This window comes from Dendrobates tinctorius, unplaced genomic scaffold, assembly GCF_039654945.1.
Source record: "Dendrobates tinctorius isolate UK_male_01 unplaced genomic scaffold, ASM3965494v1 ptg000062l, whole genome shotgun sequence".
Classification (NCBI taxonomy): domain Eukaryota; kingdom Metazoa; phylum Chordata; class Amphibia; order Anura; family Dendrobatidae; genus Dendrobates; species Dendrobates tinctorius.
This window is the reverse complement of record NW_027361730.1, coordinates 11,128,619-11,150,735: the sequence shown is the minus strand read 5'-3', so window position 1 is coordinate 11,150,735 and position 22,117 is coordinate 11,128,619. Positions and strand designations below refer to the sequence as shown.

The 22,117-nt window shown below is 47.9% G+C and overlaps 1 protein-coding gene across 1 annotated transcript in view; it reads right to left on the bottom strand.

Moving 5' to 3' along the window:
- Nucleotides 1-242: 242 nt before the first annotated feature.
- Nucleotides 243-22,117, bottom strand: part of PAX4 (paired box 4) — a 208,993-nt gene continuing 187,118 nt past the window's right edge. The window contains 2 exon segments of the mRNA XM_073579176.1: nt 243-2,646; nt 11,441-11,576. Coding sequence (XP_073435277.1) covers nt 2,369-2,646; nt 11,441-11,576 — 414 coding nt within the window. The 3' untranslated portion in view covers nt 243-2,368.

Here is a 22,117-nt window from a genome sequence, read left to right as displayed (position 1 = left end):
TCCCAGTAAATGCCAAACAGTTCCACCTCTCTGATGAGGCGACCAAAAGGGGATCAAGTATTACCTCACCCCAGAAACCTATCACTACCAAGGTTACAAATACAGGTGCATCTCGCAAAATTAGAATATCATCAAAAGTTAATTTATTTCAGTTCTTCAATACAAAAAGTTAAAGTCATATATTATATAGAGTCATTATAAACAGAGTGATCTATTTCACATGTTTATTTCTGTTAATGTTGATGATTATGACTTACAGCCAATGAAAACCCAAAAGTCATTATCTCAGTAAATTAGAATACTTTATAACACCAGCTTGAAAAAATTATTTTAAAATCTGAAATGTTGGCCTACTTAAATGTACGTTCAGTTGGCTGGGTAAATCATTGAGTATTGCTGGTCCAGTGCCCTCCTCCTCCTGTTTATGTCCAGAAACTACGACCTTTTGCACTGGACCTCCACTGAAAAGTCTGTAAAAAAGGAGATTTCTGTCCCCCGAGCTTAATGTCCTGTTTCTCCCTCTCTTCCCTTAATATGATATTTCAGTCCTTGTAGTGCAGGATTTTGATCAAAATAGGCCTGGGGGGTTCTGCCCACTGGGCCCTGTGTTGTGGTGACCCTGTGAGCTTTTTCCGCAGCAAACAAAGGAACCCCCACCAGTCTAATATTATTGCGTATCTGACGATTTTACAGGTCTTCAGCCTTGGCAATCAGTGCTGTGACTGCCTGTGTGTGACTTAGTATATCTCTGCAAATTGGTAGGAAAGCGTTTTCCAACTCACTACCTCTGCTTTCCACTGATGTAGTGTGTTTTGTCCCTTTCTGCACATCATGACATGTTATAGAAACAGATTATTGTACGTGGCCAACTTTTCCCATCAGTGTATAGAGAGTAAAATTGCAACTGCTTTGAGGACATCTTGCAGGGACGGGGAGTCGGCCTGGGAAATCTTTTCAAGGATACAACATTTAAATTCAGGAGCTGCATAGATCATAGAGCTGCATAGATCCATTATGCCCATGAGGGTGTCTCCTCCTCCATAGATAACACCATAAATCGGGACACTTCACCAGGTGTTCCTCTCATCCCCTGTGTAGCAGGCACTTACTACTTGAGCGGGGTACTAGAAGATGGAGGTCTGTGGGCAAACTGCTACAGCCGCGCAGCCACATCTACTTCCTCCAACTACTGGCAGTGCAGGCACCATCTTGGATTTTGTCCGTCTTTGCCACGTCTTTGTCTCTCCCCTGCTTCTTGGATCTTGTCATGACACCACCACAGCACGGACATAAGTTCCTCATCATCCAAGGACTTTAAGGAAGTGGGTCTATCGCTGGTCCATTTCTCTGCCTCTAATTGGTCAGTTCAGGATGAGAGCCACGGGAGCTCAGGGAACGCACCTCTCACCGCATGCCCCTCCCAAAAGGCATGTTTAGTGCAAAGTCAACAATGCACATCACCAAAAGAACACCATACCCACATTGAAGCATAGTGCAGGCAGCATTATGCTTTGGGGCTGTTTCTCGGCAGTTGAAACTGGGAATTTAGTCAAGGTGGAGGGAATTATTAAAAGTTCAAAATATTAATCAACTTTGCAATAAAACCTTCAGGTTTCTGCTAAAAAGCTGAAGATGAAGCAGAATTTCAGCTTTCAGCACGACAACGACCCTAAGCAAACTGCCAAATCTTGTGACAAAGCTATTCTTTTGTTGAAGATCAAAGTTTTAGAATGGCCAAGCCGGAGCACAGCCATGAGTCCAATTGAAAATCTTTGAGTAGACTTGAAAACGATTGTACACACGAGATACCAGCGCAATCTGTCAGATTTGAATTGCTACTGCAAAAAAGAGTGGGCAAAGGTTGTCAATTCTTGATGTTCCATGCTGATAGACTCCTACCCAAAAGACTGAATGCTTTCTTAAATTTAAAAGGTACTTCAATGAAGTATTTGTTTAAGAGTCTGCATATTTATGCAACCACATTACTTTAGCTATTCTTTATTTTTCTACCTGATCTTAGCTTATTTTTTAATTGAATTGTACAGATTATGGGTGTCAATAAAGGTGAAAAAGTTTTGAAATGATTCTTCTTGTGTAGATTTCTTATATCCACTGTATAGTGATCACAAAGCAGAGATCCCTTGCTAAATTTGGAGCTCTAAGTTTGGTTCAGTAGAAACATTGAGGCTGTAATGGTAATGACGTCCATAATAACGCATCATCTGTCAGTTGACAAAGGTGTCTAAAAATCTAACTCCTCTGATAAACATACTGCCATCTCTGATAGTGATATTCCTTGGGCTCCTGCCTGAGAAAAAAAGAACTTTCACAAAGTGACCTGAAGAAGACTTTCATTCATTTACACAATCTAGTAGTGATACACAGGACGTAAACTTTCAAATGTCCATGGTGATCCACAGCTATGATGATTCCTTTGGAACCCATAATTGTCCACATTAACAAATGGTACATGAGGGTAATGGCTAGATGTATTAGCACTGTGGTGGTGAGAGAAGGGCAGAGGCTGCACTGTAATGGACACAGGAATTGATATGCCATCTAAAGTAGAAACATCTGTACTTGTAAAATCAGTAGGAAAGATTGTGCTGCTTGAGATCGTGGATGGAAGGGACACAGCAGAAAGTCCTGGAATAAAGCATAGAGACATCCAAAACATTTAAGTCCATTTAGTTCTGATGTTTATTTAGAAAAATGACATTTTCTCTGAAGTAGCATGTAGTATGTGTACTAAGGGAATCTGTCACCAGGTTTATACTATGTAATCTGAGAGCTGCATGATGTATGGGCAGAGTCCCTGAAACTGTCACTTATTGGGCTGCTTGCTGTAATTTTAATAACATCCTTGCTTTATCAGCAGGAAATTATGACTAGAAGAATAGTAAATCTGTGCTGCCATGTAGTCCTCTATACGCATGATGTCTGAATAACCCTGCCCCCACCACTGATTAACAGCTTCCCAGGTACACTGTGCATAGGCAGAAAGCTGCCAATCAGTAGATTGAGGTGGGGGGGTGTCAGCTACGTGGCACGCCTGCACTTATACCTGTTTCCCCTGTTTATTGTTATGTGATGAGGTCTCTGTGGGGAAATGGCCTTCTATCACTCCCCAGTCATTATACTGTATATTGTAGCTTGTGGGCAGTGCCTTATCATCTTCTGCTGGATCCTCTAGTATATTGTACAGCACTCTGGAATATGGTGGCTTTTTCAAATGTAACATAGTATATTACTATTTTTGTGACTTCATAATTAAAGCATAGTCTCACTGCACTCTTTTTCTGTCCTATTCATTATCCACACTGATAACGTAGTAGTAATGTATTCCTGTTTAAAAATCAATATTGTAGGAGGTAATTTGAGTGAAATATCTCGCACACTATGCCAATACTTAGGCCTGTTTCACACTTCAGTTGTTTGTCATCAGTTGAAATCCGCCAAGAGTGAAAAAACGGATCCGTTTCCGATATGTAACAAACGGATGCACCGGATCTGTTTTGTGGACGGATCGGCCAGTGTATGAAATTTAACCCCTTCCTGACATCCGATGTACTATCCCGTCCATGGGACTCGGGCCCCTATGCCCATGGACGGGATAGTACATCTACCGCGATCAGCGGCACCAATGTGCAGCGCTGCTGCGGGGGGCTCCTTTCCTGCAGGCTCCCGAATCCAAGATGGCAACGGGGGCCTTCGGGGGCCTGCAGGAAGCTGGCTTCCTCAGTGCCTGCAAAGCGCAGGCATGAGGAAGCCTTCTGCACTGCCTGTGACAGATCGCTGATCTGTCACAGTGATCTGTGATGTGACAGATCAGCGATCTGTCAAAGGACAGTGATGTCCCACCTGGGACTATTTAATAAAGTAAAAAAAAAAATAAAAAAAAGTGTTAAAATAATTTAAAAAACCGCCAAATAAATTAGAAAAAAAAATATTCCCCCAAATAAATCCATTTTTTGGAAATAAAAAAAAACAAACAATAAAAGTACACATATTAGGTATCGCCGCGTCCGTAACGACCCGCCCTATAAAACTGTCCCATTAGTTAACCCCTTTAGCGAACCTCTTAAAAAATAATAATAAAAAACGAAGCAAAAAATAATGATTTATTATCATACCGCCAAACAAAAAGTGTAATAACGCGCGATCAAAAACACGCATATAAATATCCATGGTACCGCTGAAAACGTCATCTTGTCCCGCAAAAAACGAGCTGCCACACAGCATCATCAGCAAAAAAATAAAAAAAGTTATAGCTCGCAGAATAAAGCGATGCAAAAATAATTATTTTTTATATAAAATAGTTTTCATTGCATAAAACCGACAAAACATAAAAAACGACCTAAATGAGGTATCGCTGTAACCGTACTGACCAGAAGAATAAAAACTCTTTATCAATTTTACCGCACGCGGAACGGTGTAAACGCACCCCCCCAAAAGAAATTCATGAAACGCTGGTTTTTGTTCATTCTGCGTCCCAAAAATCGGAATAAAAAGCGATCAAAAAATGTCACGTGCCCGAAAATGGTACCAATAAAAACGTCAACTCGTCCCGCAAAAAATAAGACCTCACACACATGACTCGGTGGGTCAAAATACGGAAAAATTATAGCTCTCAATATGTGGTGAGGCAAAAACTATTTTTACAATAAAAAGTGTCTTTTCGCATGCGACAGCTGCCAAATATAAAATCCGCCATAAATAGTAAATCAAACCCCCCGTTATCACCCCCTTAGTTAGGGAAAAATAATAAAATAATTTTTTTTTATTTATTTCCATTTTTCCATTAGGGTTAGGGTTAGGGCTAGGGTTAGGGTTAGCCCTAGGGTTAGGGTTAGGGTAGGATTAGGGCTAGGGTTAGGGTTAGGGTTAGGGCTAGGGCTAGGGTTAGGGCTGAGATTAGGGTTAGGGGTGTGTTGGGGTTCGGGTTGGAGTTAGAATTGGGGGTTTCCACTGTTTGGGCACATCAGGGGCTCTCCAAATGCAACATGGCGTCTGATCTCAATTCCAGCCAATTCTGAGTTGAAAAAGTCAAATGGTGCTCCTTCCCTTCCAAGCTCTGCCATGCGCCCAAACAGTGTTTTACCCCCACATGTAGGGTATCAGCCTACTCAGGACAAATTGCAAAACAATTTTTGGGGTCTAATTTCTCCTGCTACCCTTAGGAAAATAAAAAATTTGGGGCAAAAATATCATTTTTGTGGAAAAAAATGATTTTTTATTTTCACGTCCGAGCGTTATAAACTTCTGTGAAGCACTTGGGGGTTCAAAGTGCTCACCACACATCTAGATAAGTTCCGTGGGGGGTCTAGTGTCCAAAATGGGGTCACTTGTGGGGAGTTTCAATAGTTTAGGTACATCAGGGGCTCTCCAAACGCACATGACACCCGCAGACCATTCCATCAAAGTCTGCATTCCAAAATGTCACTGCTTCCCTTCCGAGCCCCGACGTGTGTCCATACAGTAGTTTTCTCCCACATATGGGGTGTCAGCGCACTCATGACAAATTGGACAACAACTTTTGGGGTCCAATTTCTCCTGTTACCCTTGGGAAAATGAAAAAATTGGGGACTAATTGATCATGTTTGTGGAAAAAATACGATTTTTTTATTTTCATGCCCGGGCATTATAAACTTCTGTTTAGCCCTTGGGGGTTAAAAGTGCTCACCACACATCTAGATAAGTTCCTTAGGAGGTCTCGTTTCCAAAATGGGGTCATTTGTGGGGGTTTCCACTGTTTAGGTACATTAGGGGCTCTCCAAAGGCAACATGACACCCGCAGAACATTCGCTCAAAGTCTGCATTCCAAAACGTCACTACTTCCCTTCCGAGCCCCGACGTGTGTCCATACAGTAGCTTTCTCCCACATATGGGGCGTCAGCGTACTCAGGACAAATTGGACAACAACTTTTGGGGTTCAATTTCTCCTGTTACCCTTGGGAAAATAAAAAAATTGGGGACTAATTGATCATGTTTGTGGAAAAAATACGATTTTTTTATTTTCATGCCCGGGCATTATAAACTTCTGTGAAGCCCTTGGGGGTTCAAAGTGCTCACCACACATCTAGATAAGTTCCTTAGGGGGTCTCATTTCCAAAATGGGGTCATTTGTGGGGGTTTCCACTGTTTAGGTACATTAGGGGCTCTCCAAAGGCAACATGACACCCGCAGACCATTCCATCAAAGTCTGCATTCCAAAATGTCACTACTTCCCTTCCGAGCCCTGATGTGTGTCCATACAGTAGTTTTCTCCCACATATGGGGTGTCAGCGTACTCAGGACAAATTGGACAACAACTTTTGGGGTTCAATTTCTCCTGTTACCCTTGGGAAAATAAAAAAATTGGGGACTAATTGATCATGTTTGTGGAAAAAATACGATTTTTTTATTTTCATGCCCTGGCATTTTAAACTTCTGTGAAGCCCTTGGGGGTTCAAAGTGCTCACCTCACATCTAGATAAGTTCCATAGGGGGTCTAGTTTTCAAAATGGGGTCATTTGTGGGGGGTTTTCACTGTTTAGGTACATTAGGGGCCAGGCCCGGATTGGCAATATAACCAACCGGGCATTTTCCCGCTGGGCCGCTGTCATGTGGGCCGCGGGCGGGCAGCGCCCGATCATCTGGCCGCTTGCCAGCTGCTGCGGCCACTGTTGCTCCTGCCGCCAGCCCTCTGCAGCACGGCGGTGATAGATTCAAGTTCCTCCCGCACTGCAGGGAGATAAGCCACCACGCCCCCCCACGCACCCCATCCTCGCCGTAGCATGAGACCCCCTCCCCCCCGCAGCCACTCACAGCGTCGCACTCGCTTGCCTGCTCGCTCTGTTCGCAGGACCTGTGATGAGGTCACAGGAGGGGAGGAGTCAGGGGGTCACATGATCAGGAGCCTTTGTCCAGACCCCCGATCATATCACCCCTGACTCCGCCCCTCCTGTGACCTCATCACAGGTCCTGTGCGCTCAGCCTTGCCTCTACCATCTGCAAGACTCTGCTTTGCTGTTGTCATGGTGCTGGTTGAGGTAAGTATGTGTGGGGTCAGGATTTACAGTGTGGATGTAGCAGAGCTGTGTGTGTATGAGATGTACGGAGCAGAACCGTGTGTACGAGGTGTACGGAGCGGAGCCATGTGTGTACGAGGTGTACGGAGCGGAGCCGTGTGTGTACGAGGTGTACGGAGCGGAGCCGTGTGTACGAGGTGTACGGAGTGGAGCCGTGTGTGTACGAGGTGTACGGAGCAGAGCCGTGTGTGTACGAGGTGTACGGAGCGGAGCCGTGTGTGTACGAGGTGTACGGAGCGGAGCCACGCGTGTACGGAGCGGAGCCGTGTGTACGAGGTGTACGGAGCGGAGCCGTGTGTGTACGAGGTGTACGGAGCGGAGCCACGCGTTTACGGACCGGAGCCGTGTGTACGAGGTGTACGGAGCGGAGCCGTGTGTATGAGGTGTACGGAGCGGAGCCGTGTGTACGAGGTGTACGGAGCGGAGCCGTGTGTGTACGAGGTGTACGGAGCGGAGCCACGCGTGTACGGAGCGGAGCCGTGTGTACGAGGTGTACGGACCGGAGCCGTGTGTACGAGGTGTACGGAGCGGAGCCGTGTGTATGAGGTGTACGGAGCGGAGCCGTGTGTACGAGGTGTACGGAGCGGAGCCGTGTGTACGAGGTGTACGGAGAGGAGCCGTGTGTGTACGAGGTGTACGGAGCAGAGCCGTGTGTACGAGGTGTACGGAGAGGAGCCGTGTGTGTACGAGGTGTACGGAGCGGAGCCGTGTGTGTACGAGGTGTACGGAGCGGAGCCGTGTGTACGAGGTGTACTGAGCGGAGCCGTGTGTACGAGGTGTACGGAGCGGAGCCGTGTGTACGAGGTGTACGGAGCAGAGCCGTGTGTGCGAGGTGTACGGAGCAGAGACGTGTGTACGAGGTGTACGGAGCAGAGCCGTGTGTACGAGGTGTACGGAGCAGAGCCGTGTGTGTACGAGGTGTACGGAGCGGAGCCGTGTGTGTACGAGGTGTACGGAGCGGAGCCGTGTGTACGAGGTGTACGGAGAGGAGCCATGTGTGTACGAGGTGTACGGAGAGGAGCCGTGTGTGTACGAGGTGTACGGAGCAGAGCCACGCGTGTACGGAGCGGAGCTGTGTGTACGAGGTGTACGGAGCGGAGCAGTGTGTACGAGGTGTACGGAGAGGAGCCGCGCGTGTACGAGGTGTACGGAGCGGAGCCGTGTGTACGAGGTGTACGGAGAGGAGCCGCGCGTGTACGAGGTGTACGGAGAGGAGCCGCGCGTGTACGAGGTGTACGGAGAGGAGCCGCGCGTGTACGAGGTGTACGGAGAGGAGCCGCGCGTGTACGAGGTGTACGGAGCAGAGCCGCGCGTGTACGAGGTGTACGGAGCGGAGCCGTGCGTGTACGAGGTGTACGGAGCGGAGCCGCGCGTGTACGAGGTGTACGGAGCGGAGCCGTGTGTACGAGGTGTACGGAGCGGAGCCGTGTGTGTACGAGGTGTACGGAGAGGAGCCGCGTGTGTACGAGGTGTACGGAGAGGAGCCGTGTGTAAGAGGTGGACGGAGCGGAGCCGCGCGTGTACGAGGTGTACGGAGAGGAGCCACAGTCTTTGTCCGTCTTTCCCTTCTTCAAAAGTTGGGAGGTATGATAGGGGCGGCTATGACCAGGGGGTCTGGTTGCCCAATAGAGAGCAGTTCTGCCAGGAATTCTGTAATCATGCATACAAAAGGGGACAGAGATTTGGGAGGAGTACTGTACCTAAAAGCAATAAATAGGACTGAGCTGAAATACTGGGCACAGCTATGACTACATGTTATATAGTCGTGTTAATCTCCTCTCACTTCTTGTAAACTACAACTGTACAAAGATATTATATAGTCACCATGTGACTAGTGGGCCTGTGTAACTTCAAATGCCAGGGCTGAATTTTAGTCCCAGTCCGGCCCTGTTAGGGGCTCTCCAAAGGCAACATGACACCCGCAGACCATTCCATCAAAGTCTGCATTCCAAAACGTCACTACTTCCCTTCCGAGCCCCGACGTGTGCCCATACAGTAGTTTTCTCCCACATATGGGGTATCAGCATACTCAGGACAAATTGGACAAAAACTTTTGGGGTCCAATTTCTCCTGGTACCCTTGGGAGAATAAAAAAATGGTGACTAAAAGATCATGTTTGTGGAAAAAATACGAATTTTTTATTTTCACGCCCGGGCGTTATAAACTTCTGTGAAGCACTGGGGGGTTCAAAGTGCTCACCACACATCTAGATAAGTTCCTTTGGGGGTCTAGTTTACAAAATGGTGTCATTTGTGGGGGTTTCCACTGTTTAGGTACATCAGGGGTTTTCCAATCGCGACATGGTGTCCGATCTCAATTCCAGCCAAAAACGTCAAATGGCGCTGCTTCCCTTCCGAGCTCTCCCATGCGCCCAAATAGTGGTTTACCCCCACATGTGGGGTATCAGCGTACTCAGGACAAATTGCACAATAACTTTTAGGGTCCTGTTACCCTTGGAAAAATAAGAGTTGAGGGTGAAAAGATCATTTTTGTGGAAAAAATATGATTTTTTAATTGTCGGCTTTATGTTATAAACTTCTGTGAAGCCCTTGGGGGTTCAAAGTTCTCACCACACATCTAGATAAGTTCCTTAGGGGGTCTAGTTTCCAAAATGGTGTCATTTGTGGGGGGTTTCCACTGTTTTGGTACATCAGGGGTTTTCCAATCGCGACATGGTGTCCGATCTCAATTCCAGCCAAAAACGTCAAATGGCGCTGCTTCCCTTCCGAGCTCTGCCATGCGCCCAAATAGTGGTTTACCCCCACATGTGGGGTATCAGCGTACTCAGGACAAATTGCACAATAGCTTTTAGGGTCCTGTTACCCTCGGAAAAATAAGAATTGAGGGTGAAAAGATCATTTTGTGGAAAAAATATGATTTTTTAATTGTACGGCTGTATGTTATAAACTTCTGTGAAGCCCTTGGGGGTTCAAAGTTCTCACCACACATCTAGATAAGTTCCTTAGGGGGTCTAGTTTCCAAAATGGTGTCATTTGTGGGGGGTTTCCACTGTTTTGGTACATCAGGGGTTTTCTAATCGCGACATGATGTCCGATCTCAATTCCAGCCAAAAACGTCAAATGGCGCTCCTTCCCTTCCGAGCTCTGCCATGCGCCCAAATAGTGGTTTACCCCCACATGTGGGGTATCAGCGTACTCAGGACAAATTGCACAATAACTTTTAGGGTACTGTTACCCTTGGGAAAATAAAAATTGGGGTGAAAAGATCATTTTTGTGGAAAAAATATGATTTTTTAATTGTACCGCTGTACGTTATAAACTTCTGTAAAGCCCTTGTGGGTTCCAAGTTCTCACCACATATCTAGATAAGTTCCTTGGGGAGTCTAGTTTCCAAAATGGGGTCACTTGTTGGGGTTTCCACTGTTTAGGTACATCAGGGACTCTCCAAACGTGACATGGCGTCCGATCTGAATTCCAGCCAATTTTGCATTGAAAAAGTCAAACGGCGCTCCTTCCATTCTGAGCTCTGCCATGCGCAGAAACAGTCGTTCCCCCCACATTTCAGGTATCAGCGTACTTAGGACAAATTGCACAATAACTTCTGCAGTCCAATTTCTCCTGTTACCCTTGGTAAAATAAAAAAAATTGAACCTGAAGTATTTTTTTTGTGAAAAAAAGTTAGATGTTCATTTTTTTTTAAATATTCAAAAAAATTCCTGTGACGTACCTAAAGGGTTAATAAACTTCTTGAATGTGGTTTTGAGCACCTTAAGGGGTGCAGTTTTTAGAATGGTGTCACTTTTGGGTATTTTCTATCATATAGACCCCTCAAAGTGGCTTCAAATGTGATGTGGTCCTAAAAATAAAATGGTGTTGTAAAAATGAGAAATCGCTGGTCAAATTTTAACCCTTATAACTTCCTAACAAAAAAAAAAATTTTGGTTCCAAAATGGTGCTGATGTAAAGTAAACATGTGGGAAATGTTAGTTATCAAGTTTTTTGTGTGCCGTATCTCTGTGATTTAAGGGCATAAAAATTCAAAGTTGGAAAATTGCAAAATTTTCTAAATTTTTGCCAAATTTCCGTTTTTCTCACAAATAAACGCAAGTTATTTGAATGAAATGTTACCACTAACATGAAGTACAATATGTCACGAGAAAACAATGTCAGAATCACCGGGATCCATGGAAGCGTTCCAGAGTTATGACCTCATAAAGGTACAGTGGTCAGAATTGTAAAAATTGGCCCGGTCATGAACGTGCAAACCACCCTTGGGGGTGAAGGGGTTAAAGGAACAGATGTCTGGAAAAAAGGAGAGAGAGTTTTCTTTATAAAAACGGCGGATTTTGACTGACGTCAAACAACTGAAGTGTAAAACAGGCCTTAGGTTGCTGTTAACCCTTGCAGTACATGGTTGTATTGATGTCTTTATAGAGCTCTTACTTGCTGGAGCCTCCTCTGCTGTATAAGGGGAGCTGCTTGGGTGAAGTTTATAAGAGGGGATTCTATCTATTCCAAAGGTTGTTGCATTCATCAATGGTTGTCTCTGTAAAGATAAAAAAAAATAATACTGTACAATAATGGAAAAACTGCATCTATTTTATTTATCGTTTTCAGGAGTGTAGCTGAGTGGAAAAAACGGATGGAGAGCAGGGGGAGCACGGTCCCTTTGACAGAGAATAATACTACCATCTACCATAACCACTGACACACAGAGCAGCAATGTTAGCAGCAATCACCCATTTTTTTAAGAAGATCTTTCACCAGTTTGAGTTTAAATGGAAAGTGACAGTTGAGACTTGCTGCCCGATCCAAAGACGGCATGTATCAGATGGTGGTTACAGGATTTCATTGAAATATGTTTAACTCTGAAATGCTACGGCAATTCAGAGAAAAGCATAGATTAAAAGTTTCTGGGGACCGGGCTGCAGAGGCATGTCCTCTTTGGCCTCTCCCCACCCACTGCCAGTGACTGACAGGTCTCTCCTTGTGTGGCTATAGGTAGAGACGTAAAGGGTGGAAAGACGCTGCAGGAGAGCCACCTGTCTGGCTAATCTCTTGTGCTACTCAGTCCCCGGCGGCTTTTGACCCCTTCACCACCTTTGGTTTTTCCGTTTTTGCTCCCCTTCTTCCTAGAGCCATAACTTTTTTATTTTTCCGTCAATATGGCCATGTTAGGGCTTAATTTTTTGCGGGACAAGTTGTACTTTTTTAACAACACCATCAGTTTTGTCATATCGTAACATAGTAACATAGTTTTGAAGGCTGAAGGAAGACCTTATGTCCATCTAGTTCAGCCTATTTTTAGTGCAGCTGTTCTGCATTGTTGATCCTGGGGAAGGCAAAAAACCCACAGAGTAGAAGCCAATTTTCTCCATACTGCTCTGTGTAGTAGAAATGCTCCCTTGCCATGAGCGACAACTACTGGGCGGCGCTCATAGCTATCCGGCAATGACAACCACTGGGGTCACTTGCAAACCCCTGGGTTGTTATGTTAACCCATCGGGGACCCGTGATCATGTGACACAGGTGCTGATGGGTGGGATTTGTGACGTGCTTCTGGTGAGAGCATGCTAAATGCCCCTGTCAGAGATTGACAGCAGCATTTAACATGTTAACAGCCACAGGTGGATTGCAAATTCAGCCTCGGCTGTTAGGGGCACATGTCAGCTGTTGAAATCAGCTGACATGTGCCAGAAAAGTTGCAGGCTCATCGCCAGAGCACGCACCACATAGGGGGAGGCAACCTTAGACGTAACTATTAGTGATGAGCGAATTCGTTCGGAAAACAATCGCCAAACATAAATTTGGCACGAATATGGCACATTCGGACTCGTGATTGGAAACACCATAAAAATGTTATAAAATCTGAAAAAATCGATAACATTCAGTAAAAGTACGAGAAAAATTTGTGTTGCCACAAAAGTATTTTCAGCACTTTAGCAACAATAATGGTGGTGTATTATGAGCATTTGGCACGTGTTTGTTGAGGGGAGGGAGTTTGCAGAGCTCAGAGGCGCTGCGTTCTTGTAAACAGTAATTTATTTATTTTTTCCAAACGTTATGTGTGCACATTGAGGCTAGCCAATCAGGGCGCAGGAAACACCACAATGTCCTGACACAATGGCTTGGGTCATTGGCTGCTGAAATCACATGTCACTTTCCATATAAAGAGCGGATAACTTATGTTAGCTCCATTTTGACACTGTAACAACGCAGAGAGGCTGCTGGCACTGTTAACAGCAAGATTTTAGGTAGCTAGCTAGGCTATATCAGTCAGATAGTGTAGCTAGATAGTGTCCAGTGTGGCTGTTAAGTTTACCTTCCAGCATTTTTTTTTTTACCATAACTGCGGTCCACAGACAAAGCCAGCAGGGCACATGTCCTACAAGTGTGTTGTGCACTGCTTCTATTGTGCTCCATGCATGAGTATAGCATTCTAAATAATATTTTTTCACTAGCTAAATGTGATACAGCCTGTTGTATCCCAGATTTTAACTAGTTAGCTGTTGTATATCAGTCACATAGTGTAGCTAGCTTGTGTCCAGTGTGGCTGTTAAATTTACCTTCTGGCACTTTCTTTTGGCTATTACTGAGGTCCACAGTCAAAGCCGTCAGGGCACATGTCCTTCAAGTGTGTTGTGCAGTACTTATATTGTGCTCTATGCATGTATAGCATTCTAAATAATACTTTTTCCCTAGTTAAATGTGAAAAAGCCTGCTGTATCCCACCTTGTCATTTAGTGCTGTGGTGATCCAAACCTGTCTGCAGACCTAAGGCACATTAAAATTTTTTTATAATTTTTCAGTTGCAAAAAGTTAGACAGCCCGCCGTATCACACTTTGTCATTTTGTTGGGTTGAAATTAAGCTGTAAAGTCCTGATCCAGAGGCCACAAAAATTCTTCTGTTCCTAGTGTCATTCAGTAGGGGACCTGACCAGGGCCGTATTTCCCATTAGGCACTCGTGGGCCTGTGCCTGGGGCGGGACTCTGCGGAGGGGCGGCACCTCAGCAATGTTTGTTTTTCTTTCCCCTCCGGTCGGTCCATCCCTCCTCCCCCCCTCCTCCCTCCTTCCTCCTTCTCCCCCTCCTCCCCCCTCCCTCGATGACATCATACTCACCTCCTGGCTCCTCCAGCGGTGCCTGCAGCTCGATGATATCCGGCACCACTATGCTTCCTGACTGTGTGCATGGTCACGTGGTACCGCTCATTACAGTAATGAATATGGACGCCACTCCACTCCCATAGGCGTGGCGCCCATATTCATGAGCTTAATGAGCAGTACCACGTGACCACGCACTCACACAAACAGGAAAAACAGATACCGGCGCCTGGCTAGAGGAGACATGCAGCAGCAACAGCAGCCAGGTGAGCCGGATGGAGAATGAGCGTCGTGGGGGGGGAGAGTGAGCGGCTGGAGGGGGAGAAGAGTGAGCGGCTGGGGGGAAGAGTGAGCGGCTGGGGGGGAAGAGTGAGCGGCTGGGGGGAGATTGAGCAGCTGGGGGGGAGAGTGAGCGGCTGGGGGGGAGAGTGAGCGGCTGGGATGGAGTGAGCGGCTGGGGGGGAAGAGTGAGCAGTGTGGGGGAAGAGTGAACTGGGTGAAGAATGAGCGGAGGCTGCACTCAGTGCACTGGGGAGACGGCTGCACTAGGGAGACGGATGCATTGGGGAGATGGGTGCAATGGGGAGATGGGTGCACTGAGGAGATGGCTGCACTAGGGAGATGGGTGCACTGAGGAGATGGGTGTACTGGGGAGATGGGTGCACTGAGAAGATGGCTGCACTAGGGAAATGGGTGCATTGGGGAGATGGGTGCAATGGGGAGATGGGTGCACTGAGGATATGGCTGCACTAGGGAGACGGGTGCACTGAGGAGATGGGTGTACTGGGGAGATGGGTGCACTGAGAAGTTGGCTGCACTAGGGAGACGGGTGCACTGGGAGATGGGTGCACTGAGGAGATGGCTGCACTGGGGAGATGGCTACACTAGGGAGACGGGTGCACTGAGGAGACTGGTGCACTGAGGAGACGGGTGCACTGAGGAGATGGGTGCACTGAGGAGATGGCTCCACTGGGGAGATGGCTGCACTGGGGAGATGGCTGCACCGGGGAGATGGCTGCACCGGGGAGACGACTGCACTGAGGAGACGGCTGCACTGGGGAGACGGCTGCACTGGGGAGACGACTGCACTCAGGAAATGGGTGCACTGAGGAGATGGGTGCACTGAGGTCATGGCTCCACTGGGGAGATGGCTACACTGAGGAAAAGGGTGCACTGGGGAGATGAGTGCACTGGGGAGATGGCTGCACTGAGGAGATGGCTGCACTGGGGAGACGGCTGCACTGGGGAGACGGCTACACTGGGGAGACGGCTGCACTGGGGAGATGGCTGCACTGGGGAGATGGCTGCACTGGGGAAATGGCTGCACTGGGGAGAAAGGCTACTTTCACATGAGCGATTTTGGCCAAAGTGTCTGCATTAGTCATACTCACCATTGGTGGTTGCAGCACTAAAAGTGCCTAGGGAAGCATAAACTCTAAACACGGCCCTGGACCTAACTTTAAAATAGTTTGCAGCATCTAGTGTGTTATAGAGGCCTGATCCAGAGGCAGCAAAAAGTCTTCTGCTCCTTGTGTCATACAGTAGGGAGCCTGACTTTCAAATAGTTTGCAGCATCTAGTGTGTTATAGAGGCCTGATCCAGAGGCCACACAAAAATCCTTCTGCTCCTAGTGTCATACAATAGGGGACCTGACTTTAACCCTTTTCCGACATCGGGCATATATTTATGCCGATGTCAGACTCCCTCCTTTTGATGCGGGCTCGGGAGGTGAGCCCACATCTTTCCCGGGACGTCAGCTGTTTTGAACAGCTGATATGTGCCCACAATAGCCGCGGGTGGAATTGTGATCCAGCCGCAGCTATTAACTAGTTAAATGCTGCTGTCAAACGCTGACAGCGGCATTTAAATGGTTCTTCTGGCCATCGGGCCAGAAATACGAACACAGGTGACCCGCATCACGTGATCGCGGGTCACCGATGTGTCGGCATGACAACCAGAGGTCTCCTATAGTCCCAGTGGTCTTTAGAAAGGCCTGATCCAGAGGCAACCCAAAAATTCTTGTTTTCCTAACGTCATACAGTAGGGGACCTGACTTTAAAATAGTTTGTAGTATCTAGTGTGTTATAGAGGCCTGATCCAGAGGCCACAAAAATTCTTCTGTTTCTAGAACAGCAACATGACTGGGAAAAAGCGAGGCCGTGGAGGAAGGGGAATTAGATTTGGTGTTGAAGGTGTACGTGGGGTAGGTGGTAATGTCTGTGAAAGCACTAGTAAACTAACGTCACGTCCTATGCAAATGTAAGGAGATAGACCGGACCGTGGGTACCTGCATGCCGGGTCCGGAACTAGAAAGGCTGCATCCTTTGTTCCCGGGGGGAAGCTTGAATGGGGTGGACTTTCCCCTGCTGTCTGGGGAAAACCTGAGCAAGGAGGACTTTCCTGGAGACAGAAAAGGGCGGGGAGAGACAGAAAAGGGCACGCAGCCGCAGAGGCATAAAAGGAAAAAGCGCGCGAAGCAGAGCAGTCTGGTGCCGGCGGAGAGCAGCGCAGATCGGTGAGCAGCACGCTATGTTTCCCCCACCAGAGAGTACCAGTGTGGCGATGTGCCATACAGAAGGAGCCCCATGGCCTGCAGAGAGAGCTGAGCAGAGCAGAGTCGTGCCAGCAAAGCAGAGCCGTGCACACAGAGCAGAGCTGAGCCGAGCGAGAGAGAAAAGTGCTCCGGCCGGGGAGCACCAGCCCCACACAGACTAGCGACCGCTCTCGCCCGCCGCCAATCGCGGGGACCAGAGAGAGAGAAATGAGCAGTGTGTGCCCGTTGGCCGACATAAAGCCAGGAGCCAGACACTTCAGGATTGTGAGTACCCTGAGTGTGCTGCCTGAAAGAGACCGATAGCGTGACTGTAACCTATATCCTGACTGTGCTAGTAAATCTTGGCCCCAGACACTTGTGACTTGACTTGGCCTTCGTATACTTGCAGAGCCACTCTTGGCTCGTACAGGACTGTGGCCCTTACATTGTTTAGCCACTATAGTATATGGACAAGACAGTGGAAGGTACCGGAGACCGACCACTGTCACCAGAAGATGGGGTATTGCCATTTACTTGGCCCCACTGGAAAGGAAATTGCAACAGCTGCTGTCAGCGCAATTGAGTACGCAGCCGGAGCTGCAGATATAGGACTTCCTAACACGCTTGCTACTGAACTGCCGTTAACTGTACCGTTGTACCTCACCTTGCAAAATCCGTTGTCATTTATATTGTTTAACCTTTTACCTCCCTGCATGAAGTATTCCCTGTAAATAAACCTGTTAACCCTTGCTCTGCCTGCGGCCTGTCACTGCATCCCAGGTTCCTGCTCGTACCCTTACACAAAGACAACTGACAACTTCAGTTACTGGATGGGCTAGTCCACTACTTTTCTTTGGCAGATGCACTGCAGTACGCCTTGTTGATGAAGCCCAAAAAAAGCATTTGCTCGAGTGGATGGCAAGCGCAGCTTCAAGTGGACTCTCTTCCTCTTCCTCCACCTCAACATCACACAGTACTGTCCACAGAGGTGGCACCCAAATTCCCCTTGATTCCACCCGCGTCCCAACTCTCCAGCCGTACAACTGACTGTATGGAACCACAGTTGGGTGAGTCTGAAGAGCTGTTCACGCATTCTATGCCATGGTCATCAGAAGTGTACTCAAATGCTTCACAAAGGCAAGAGAAGGAAATCTGCACCGATGCCCAAAATTTTTTTTAGCTTGGATCCGGGGCAGGACGAAGTAGTGTCCGAACAGCATCTTGACCCATGTCATTAGACGTTAACCCCTGGGGGGGTGATCCCGATAAGACTCATATCTGAGGCTCAATCGGTGTTAGGGTTGGAAACTAAACAGCGAGCAATTGCTTGAGCACACTGTGTTGATGCCATAGTGTGCACGGAACACTGAATACCAAGCTCCATTACTTCACAGAGCGGTACTGAACAAAAGAATACTAAGTGCCTTGTTAATGGTCACAGGGATTAAGCATGTGAAACTTATATGACGCCAGATATAATACCCTCTAGGCCAGTGATGGCGAACCTATGGCACGCGTGCCAGAGAGGGCATGCAGAGCCCTCTCAGCTGGCATGCAGCCTCGCCTCACTGTTCCGGAGCTGCAGCTTCCTTCCTCTCACTTCCTCTCACTTATTGAGTGGTGCGGCCATGGACCTGAATGATGATGTCATCCAGCCACGGCCGCGCCGCTCAATGTGTGAGAGGAAGTGAGAGGAAGGAATCTGCCGGCAAGCGGAGAGGTGAGTATGGCCGCTGGTGTGTGTGTGTGGCGGCTGGTGTGTGTGTTGAGTGTGGCTGCTGGTGTGTGTGTGTGTGATGGGGAGAGGGCCAATGATGGGAGTGATGGGGAGAGGGGAATGATGGGGTGATAGAGAAGGTAATGATGGGAGTGATAGGGAGAGGGGAATGAAGAGGGTGATGGAGAAGGCAATGATGGGAGTGATGGGGAGAGGGGAATGATGGGGGTGATGGAGAAGGCAATGATGGGAGTGATGGGGAGAGGACCAATGATGGGAGTGATGGGGAGAGGGCCAGTGATGGGAGTGATGGGGAGAGGGGAATGATGGGAGTGATGGGGAGAGGGGAATGATGGGAGTGATGGGGAGAGGGGAATGATGGGAGTAATGGGGAGAGGGGAATGATGGGAGTGATGGGGAGAGGGGACTAATGGGAGTGATGGGGAGAGGGGAATGATGGGAGTAATGGGGAGAGGGGAATGATGGGAGTGATGGGGAGAGGGCAATGATGGGGTGATGGGGAGGAGGAAATGATGGAGGTGGTGGAATAGGCAATTTCTACATTTCTACATGAAGGGGATCATGATGGGGCATATTTCTACATGAAGGGGATCATGATGGGGCATATTCCTACATGAAGGGGATCATGATGGGGAATATTTCTGCATGAATGGGATCATGATGGGCATATTTCTATATGAAGAGGATCATGATGGGGCATTTCTACATGAAAGGGATCATGATGGGGCATATTACTACAAGAAGGGGATCATGATGGGGCATTTGGCATGTGTTGGCATTTTGTCATAAATAATTGGGTTTTAGGTTGCAGTTTGGGCACTCGGTCTCAGAAAGGTTCGCCATCACTGCTCTAGGCTACGGGTTGGACTTGCCCAGTAACTCAACTGTGCTAACTGCACACATGAAGTAAACTGATGCTAAGCCAAGAGACTAATTGCCCCCACTGATGCTAATTGCCTGCCAACATGTACAGTCCCAGCTTAGACAGACTTGCACAACCTGCAGACAGAATGGTAGAGTATCCACCCTCACACACCATAACATAGATATAGATGATACTAGTCACGGTGTGCGCTTCGGAGAGCCTTTTATACACTAGGGTCCACCCCAAACACTCATGCCCAGCTGGCCGTGACATCACCCGCAGGCCAATCCGGAGCTGCCACATCACCAGTACAGATGACATCCTACCACCAATGAGAAGACGCCACATCACAGACATGCTCAGTAAGGTGATCTCTAGTCTTAGCGTCCAGAGTGCAGAACTGCACCTGCGAATCACTGGCTCTCATAGACTTAGCTGAGGAGCCAGCAGCAACCAAGTGTGCAGAACGAGTCTGAGCAAGGCGCTGGGACCAATGTCTGCGCTGAGCAGCAATATGAGCAGCCAGACCCAAATGGGGAACCTCAGGGGCAGATAAGGCTTGGAATCTATCCCGTGCAGTGGGAGGATCCCGACGCCTAACACATGGACTGTATTGTGCTGTCAGGGCAGGAAGAGGAGGAGGGTGACTCCAAGGGCAAGGAATGTGATAACACAGAGGATGATGATGAGGTGTTAGATCCCAGTTGGTGTGAGCATAGAGGCACACAGCTGAGTAGGTCATCTGAGGAGGAAGACGAGGAGGTTATGCTGCGCCGTACGTCACAGACACGTAGTGATGCAGCCACGACAAGTAATGCATCCTCAGCCATTGTGGCTGTGACCAGCAGCATCTGCGGGTCTGCAGCTTATAGGGGTGGCAAGGGTTGCATAGCCTGGGCCTTTTTTGACACTGCAAATGATCGGCCAACTTACGTAAACTGCCAACTTTGCAAAAAAAAAAACTGAGTTGAGGTAAAAAGTGCAATAATTTGACTACTACATGTATGAACCTTCACATGCGCAATCAACATGTTACTGTGGGAATCCCACTGCGCAAAAATGTGCACCAGCGGACCTCAACAGCCATCAGCCGACCCATCAATCACATCTGCTGCTTCTTCCTCCTCTGTTACCATGCCAACTATTGAGACGCAGGTCTTCGACCGCAGAACCTCTGGTTTTTTAACCGCTCCAGTCACACTGACTGAGAGCCCACTGTCAATTGTACTGGAAGCGGACATGCCTGCTGTTTTTGATCGATCTTAGAGAAGGAGCACACCACAACTTTATCAATCCACCGTAATATCTCCGTCTGCACCTCTCTCATGGTCCAGCAGTTTTTCTGGTTCACCATACTCCGCCATCTCTCAGCACTGCAGCCAGCCCACGGTTCTGCAGTTGTGGTCACATAAAATATTGTTTCTCCCTATGCATGACAAAGCTGAGAGATTGAACTCCACCATCTCTAATCTGTTGGCAATGGACATGCTGCCTTTCCACCTGGTAGATATAGACGGTTTCCGAAAGCTGATGGCCGTTGCAGTCCTCCAGTACCAATTGCCCAGTCGCCATTATTTTTCTAAGAAAGCTGTGCCTTCGTTACACCAGCATGTTGAAGACAACATCACCACTCCCTTGACTAAATCTCTGTCTGACATGGTCCTATTTCACCACAGACACTTAGACGAGTAAGCATGGCCAAGGGCGTTACATCTCACTGACTGAGCACTGGGTTACTCTGGTGGCTGTGGGGATAGGCACTGCTCCACAAGTCTTGGAATCCCCAAGGCTTGCAGGACAAACCTACATTTAACACTTCCTCCACTGCTTCTGCCTCCTCCTGTATATCCTCTAGGGCCTCTACCTGTGCCCTCAACCTATGCCTTAATCAGACACACCTTCCAGCTGTGCCGAGTGAATCCCCACCACCTCCGCACTGCGCAGCCAGGGCGCAGGCAGTTTTAAAATTTATATGCCTTGGAGATCGTAGTCAAACAGCTAAAGAGTTGTGGACAGCTCTCCAGGCTGAGTTTGATCAGTGGCTGTCTCTGCTGAACCTATATCCAGGGAAGCCCATGTCCGATAATGGTATGAAGCTGGTGGCGGCCCTATGGCGAGGCAATCTCACATACGTGCCTTGCATGCCTCACATCCTCAGCCTGGTGGCACAGTGTTTTCTCTGCCACTATCCTGACCTGAGTGAGCTCCTCCAGAAAGCATGTAAGCTGTGAGCTCATTTCCACCATTCGCACCCCTCAGGTCATAGACTTGCATCGATAGAGGTTTTTGTCCGTGCCAGTTCATAGGTTGACATGCGATGTGCCAACATGGTGGAATACCACTCTGCACATTGTTACAGCGACTGTAGCAGCAGCAATGAGCCCTGACGCAGTATGTCATGTCGTAGAGCCTGGACCAACGCGGTACCGACGTGTGGTGCATATCACGTTTACAGAGTGGGCACATATTAAGGAACTGTGCACCCTTCTGCACAGTTTCAAAATAGCTACTAAGATGGTTAGCGCTGACAAAGCCATCATCAGCATCACTATTCCGGTCATCTACATGCTCTAGCAGACTTTGAATGGCCTGCGGGAGGAGATGGCGGTCCCAGAAGATGAGGAGGAAGCAGACGCGGATTCTGAAGGAATAACATTGTCTCTAAGTTCCAGATTGTCGTCACACAGGCGGGTGCCAAGGGAGGGGGGATTACTGTGATCGATGGGGGCTGGTAATAGCAGACAAACTGTTATCGAAGGTGCAAGATCTGAGCAACAAATGGAGGAGGAAGAGGTGATGGGCGAGCAACTGTCAGATGAAGAGGATAATCCTCCCCTCTCTGTTCTT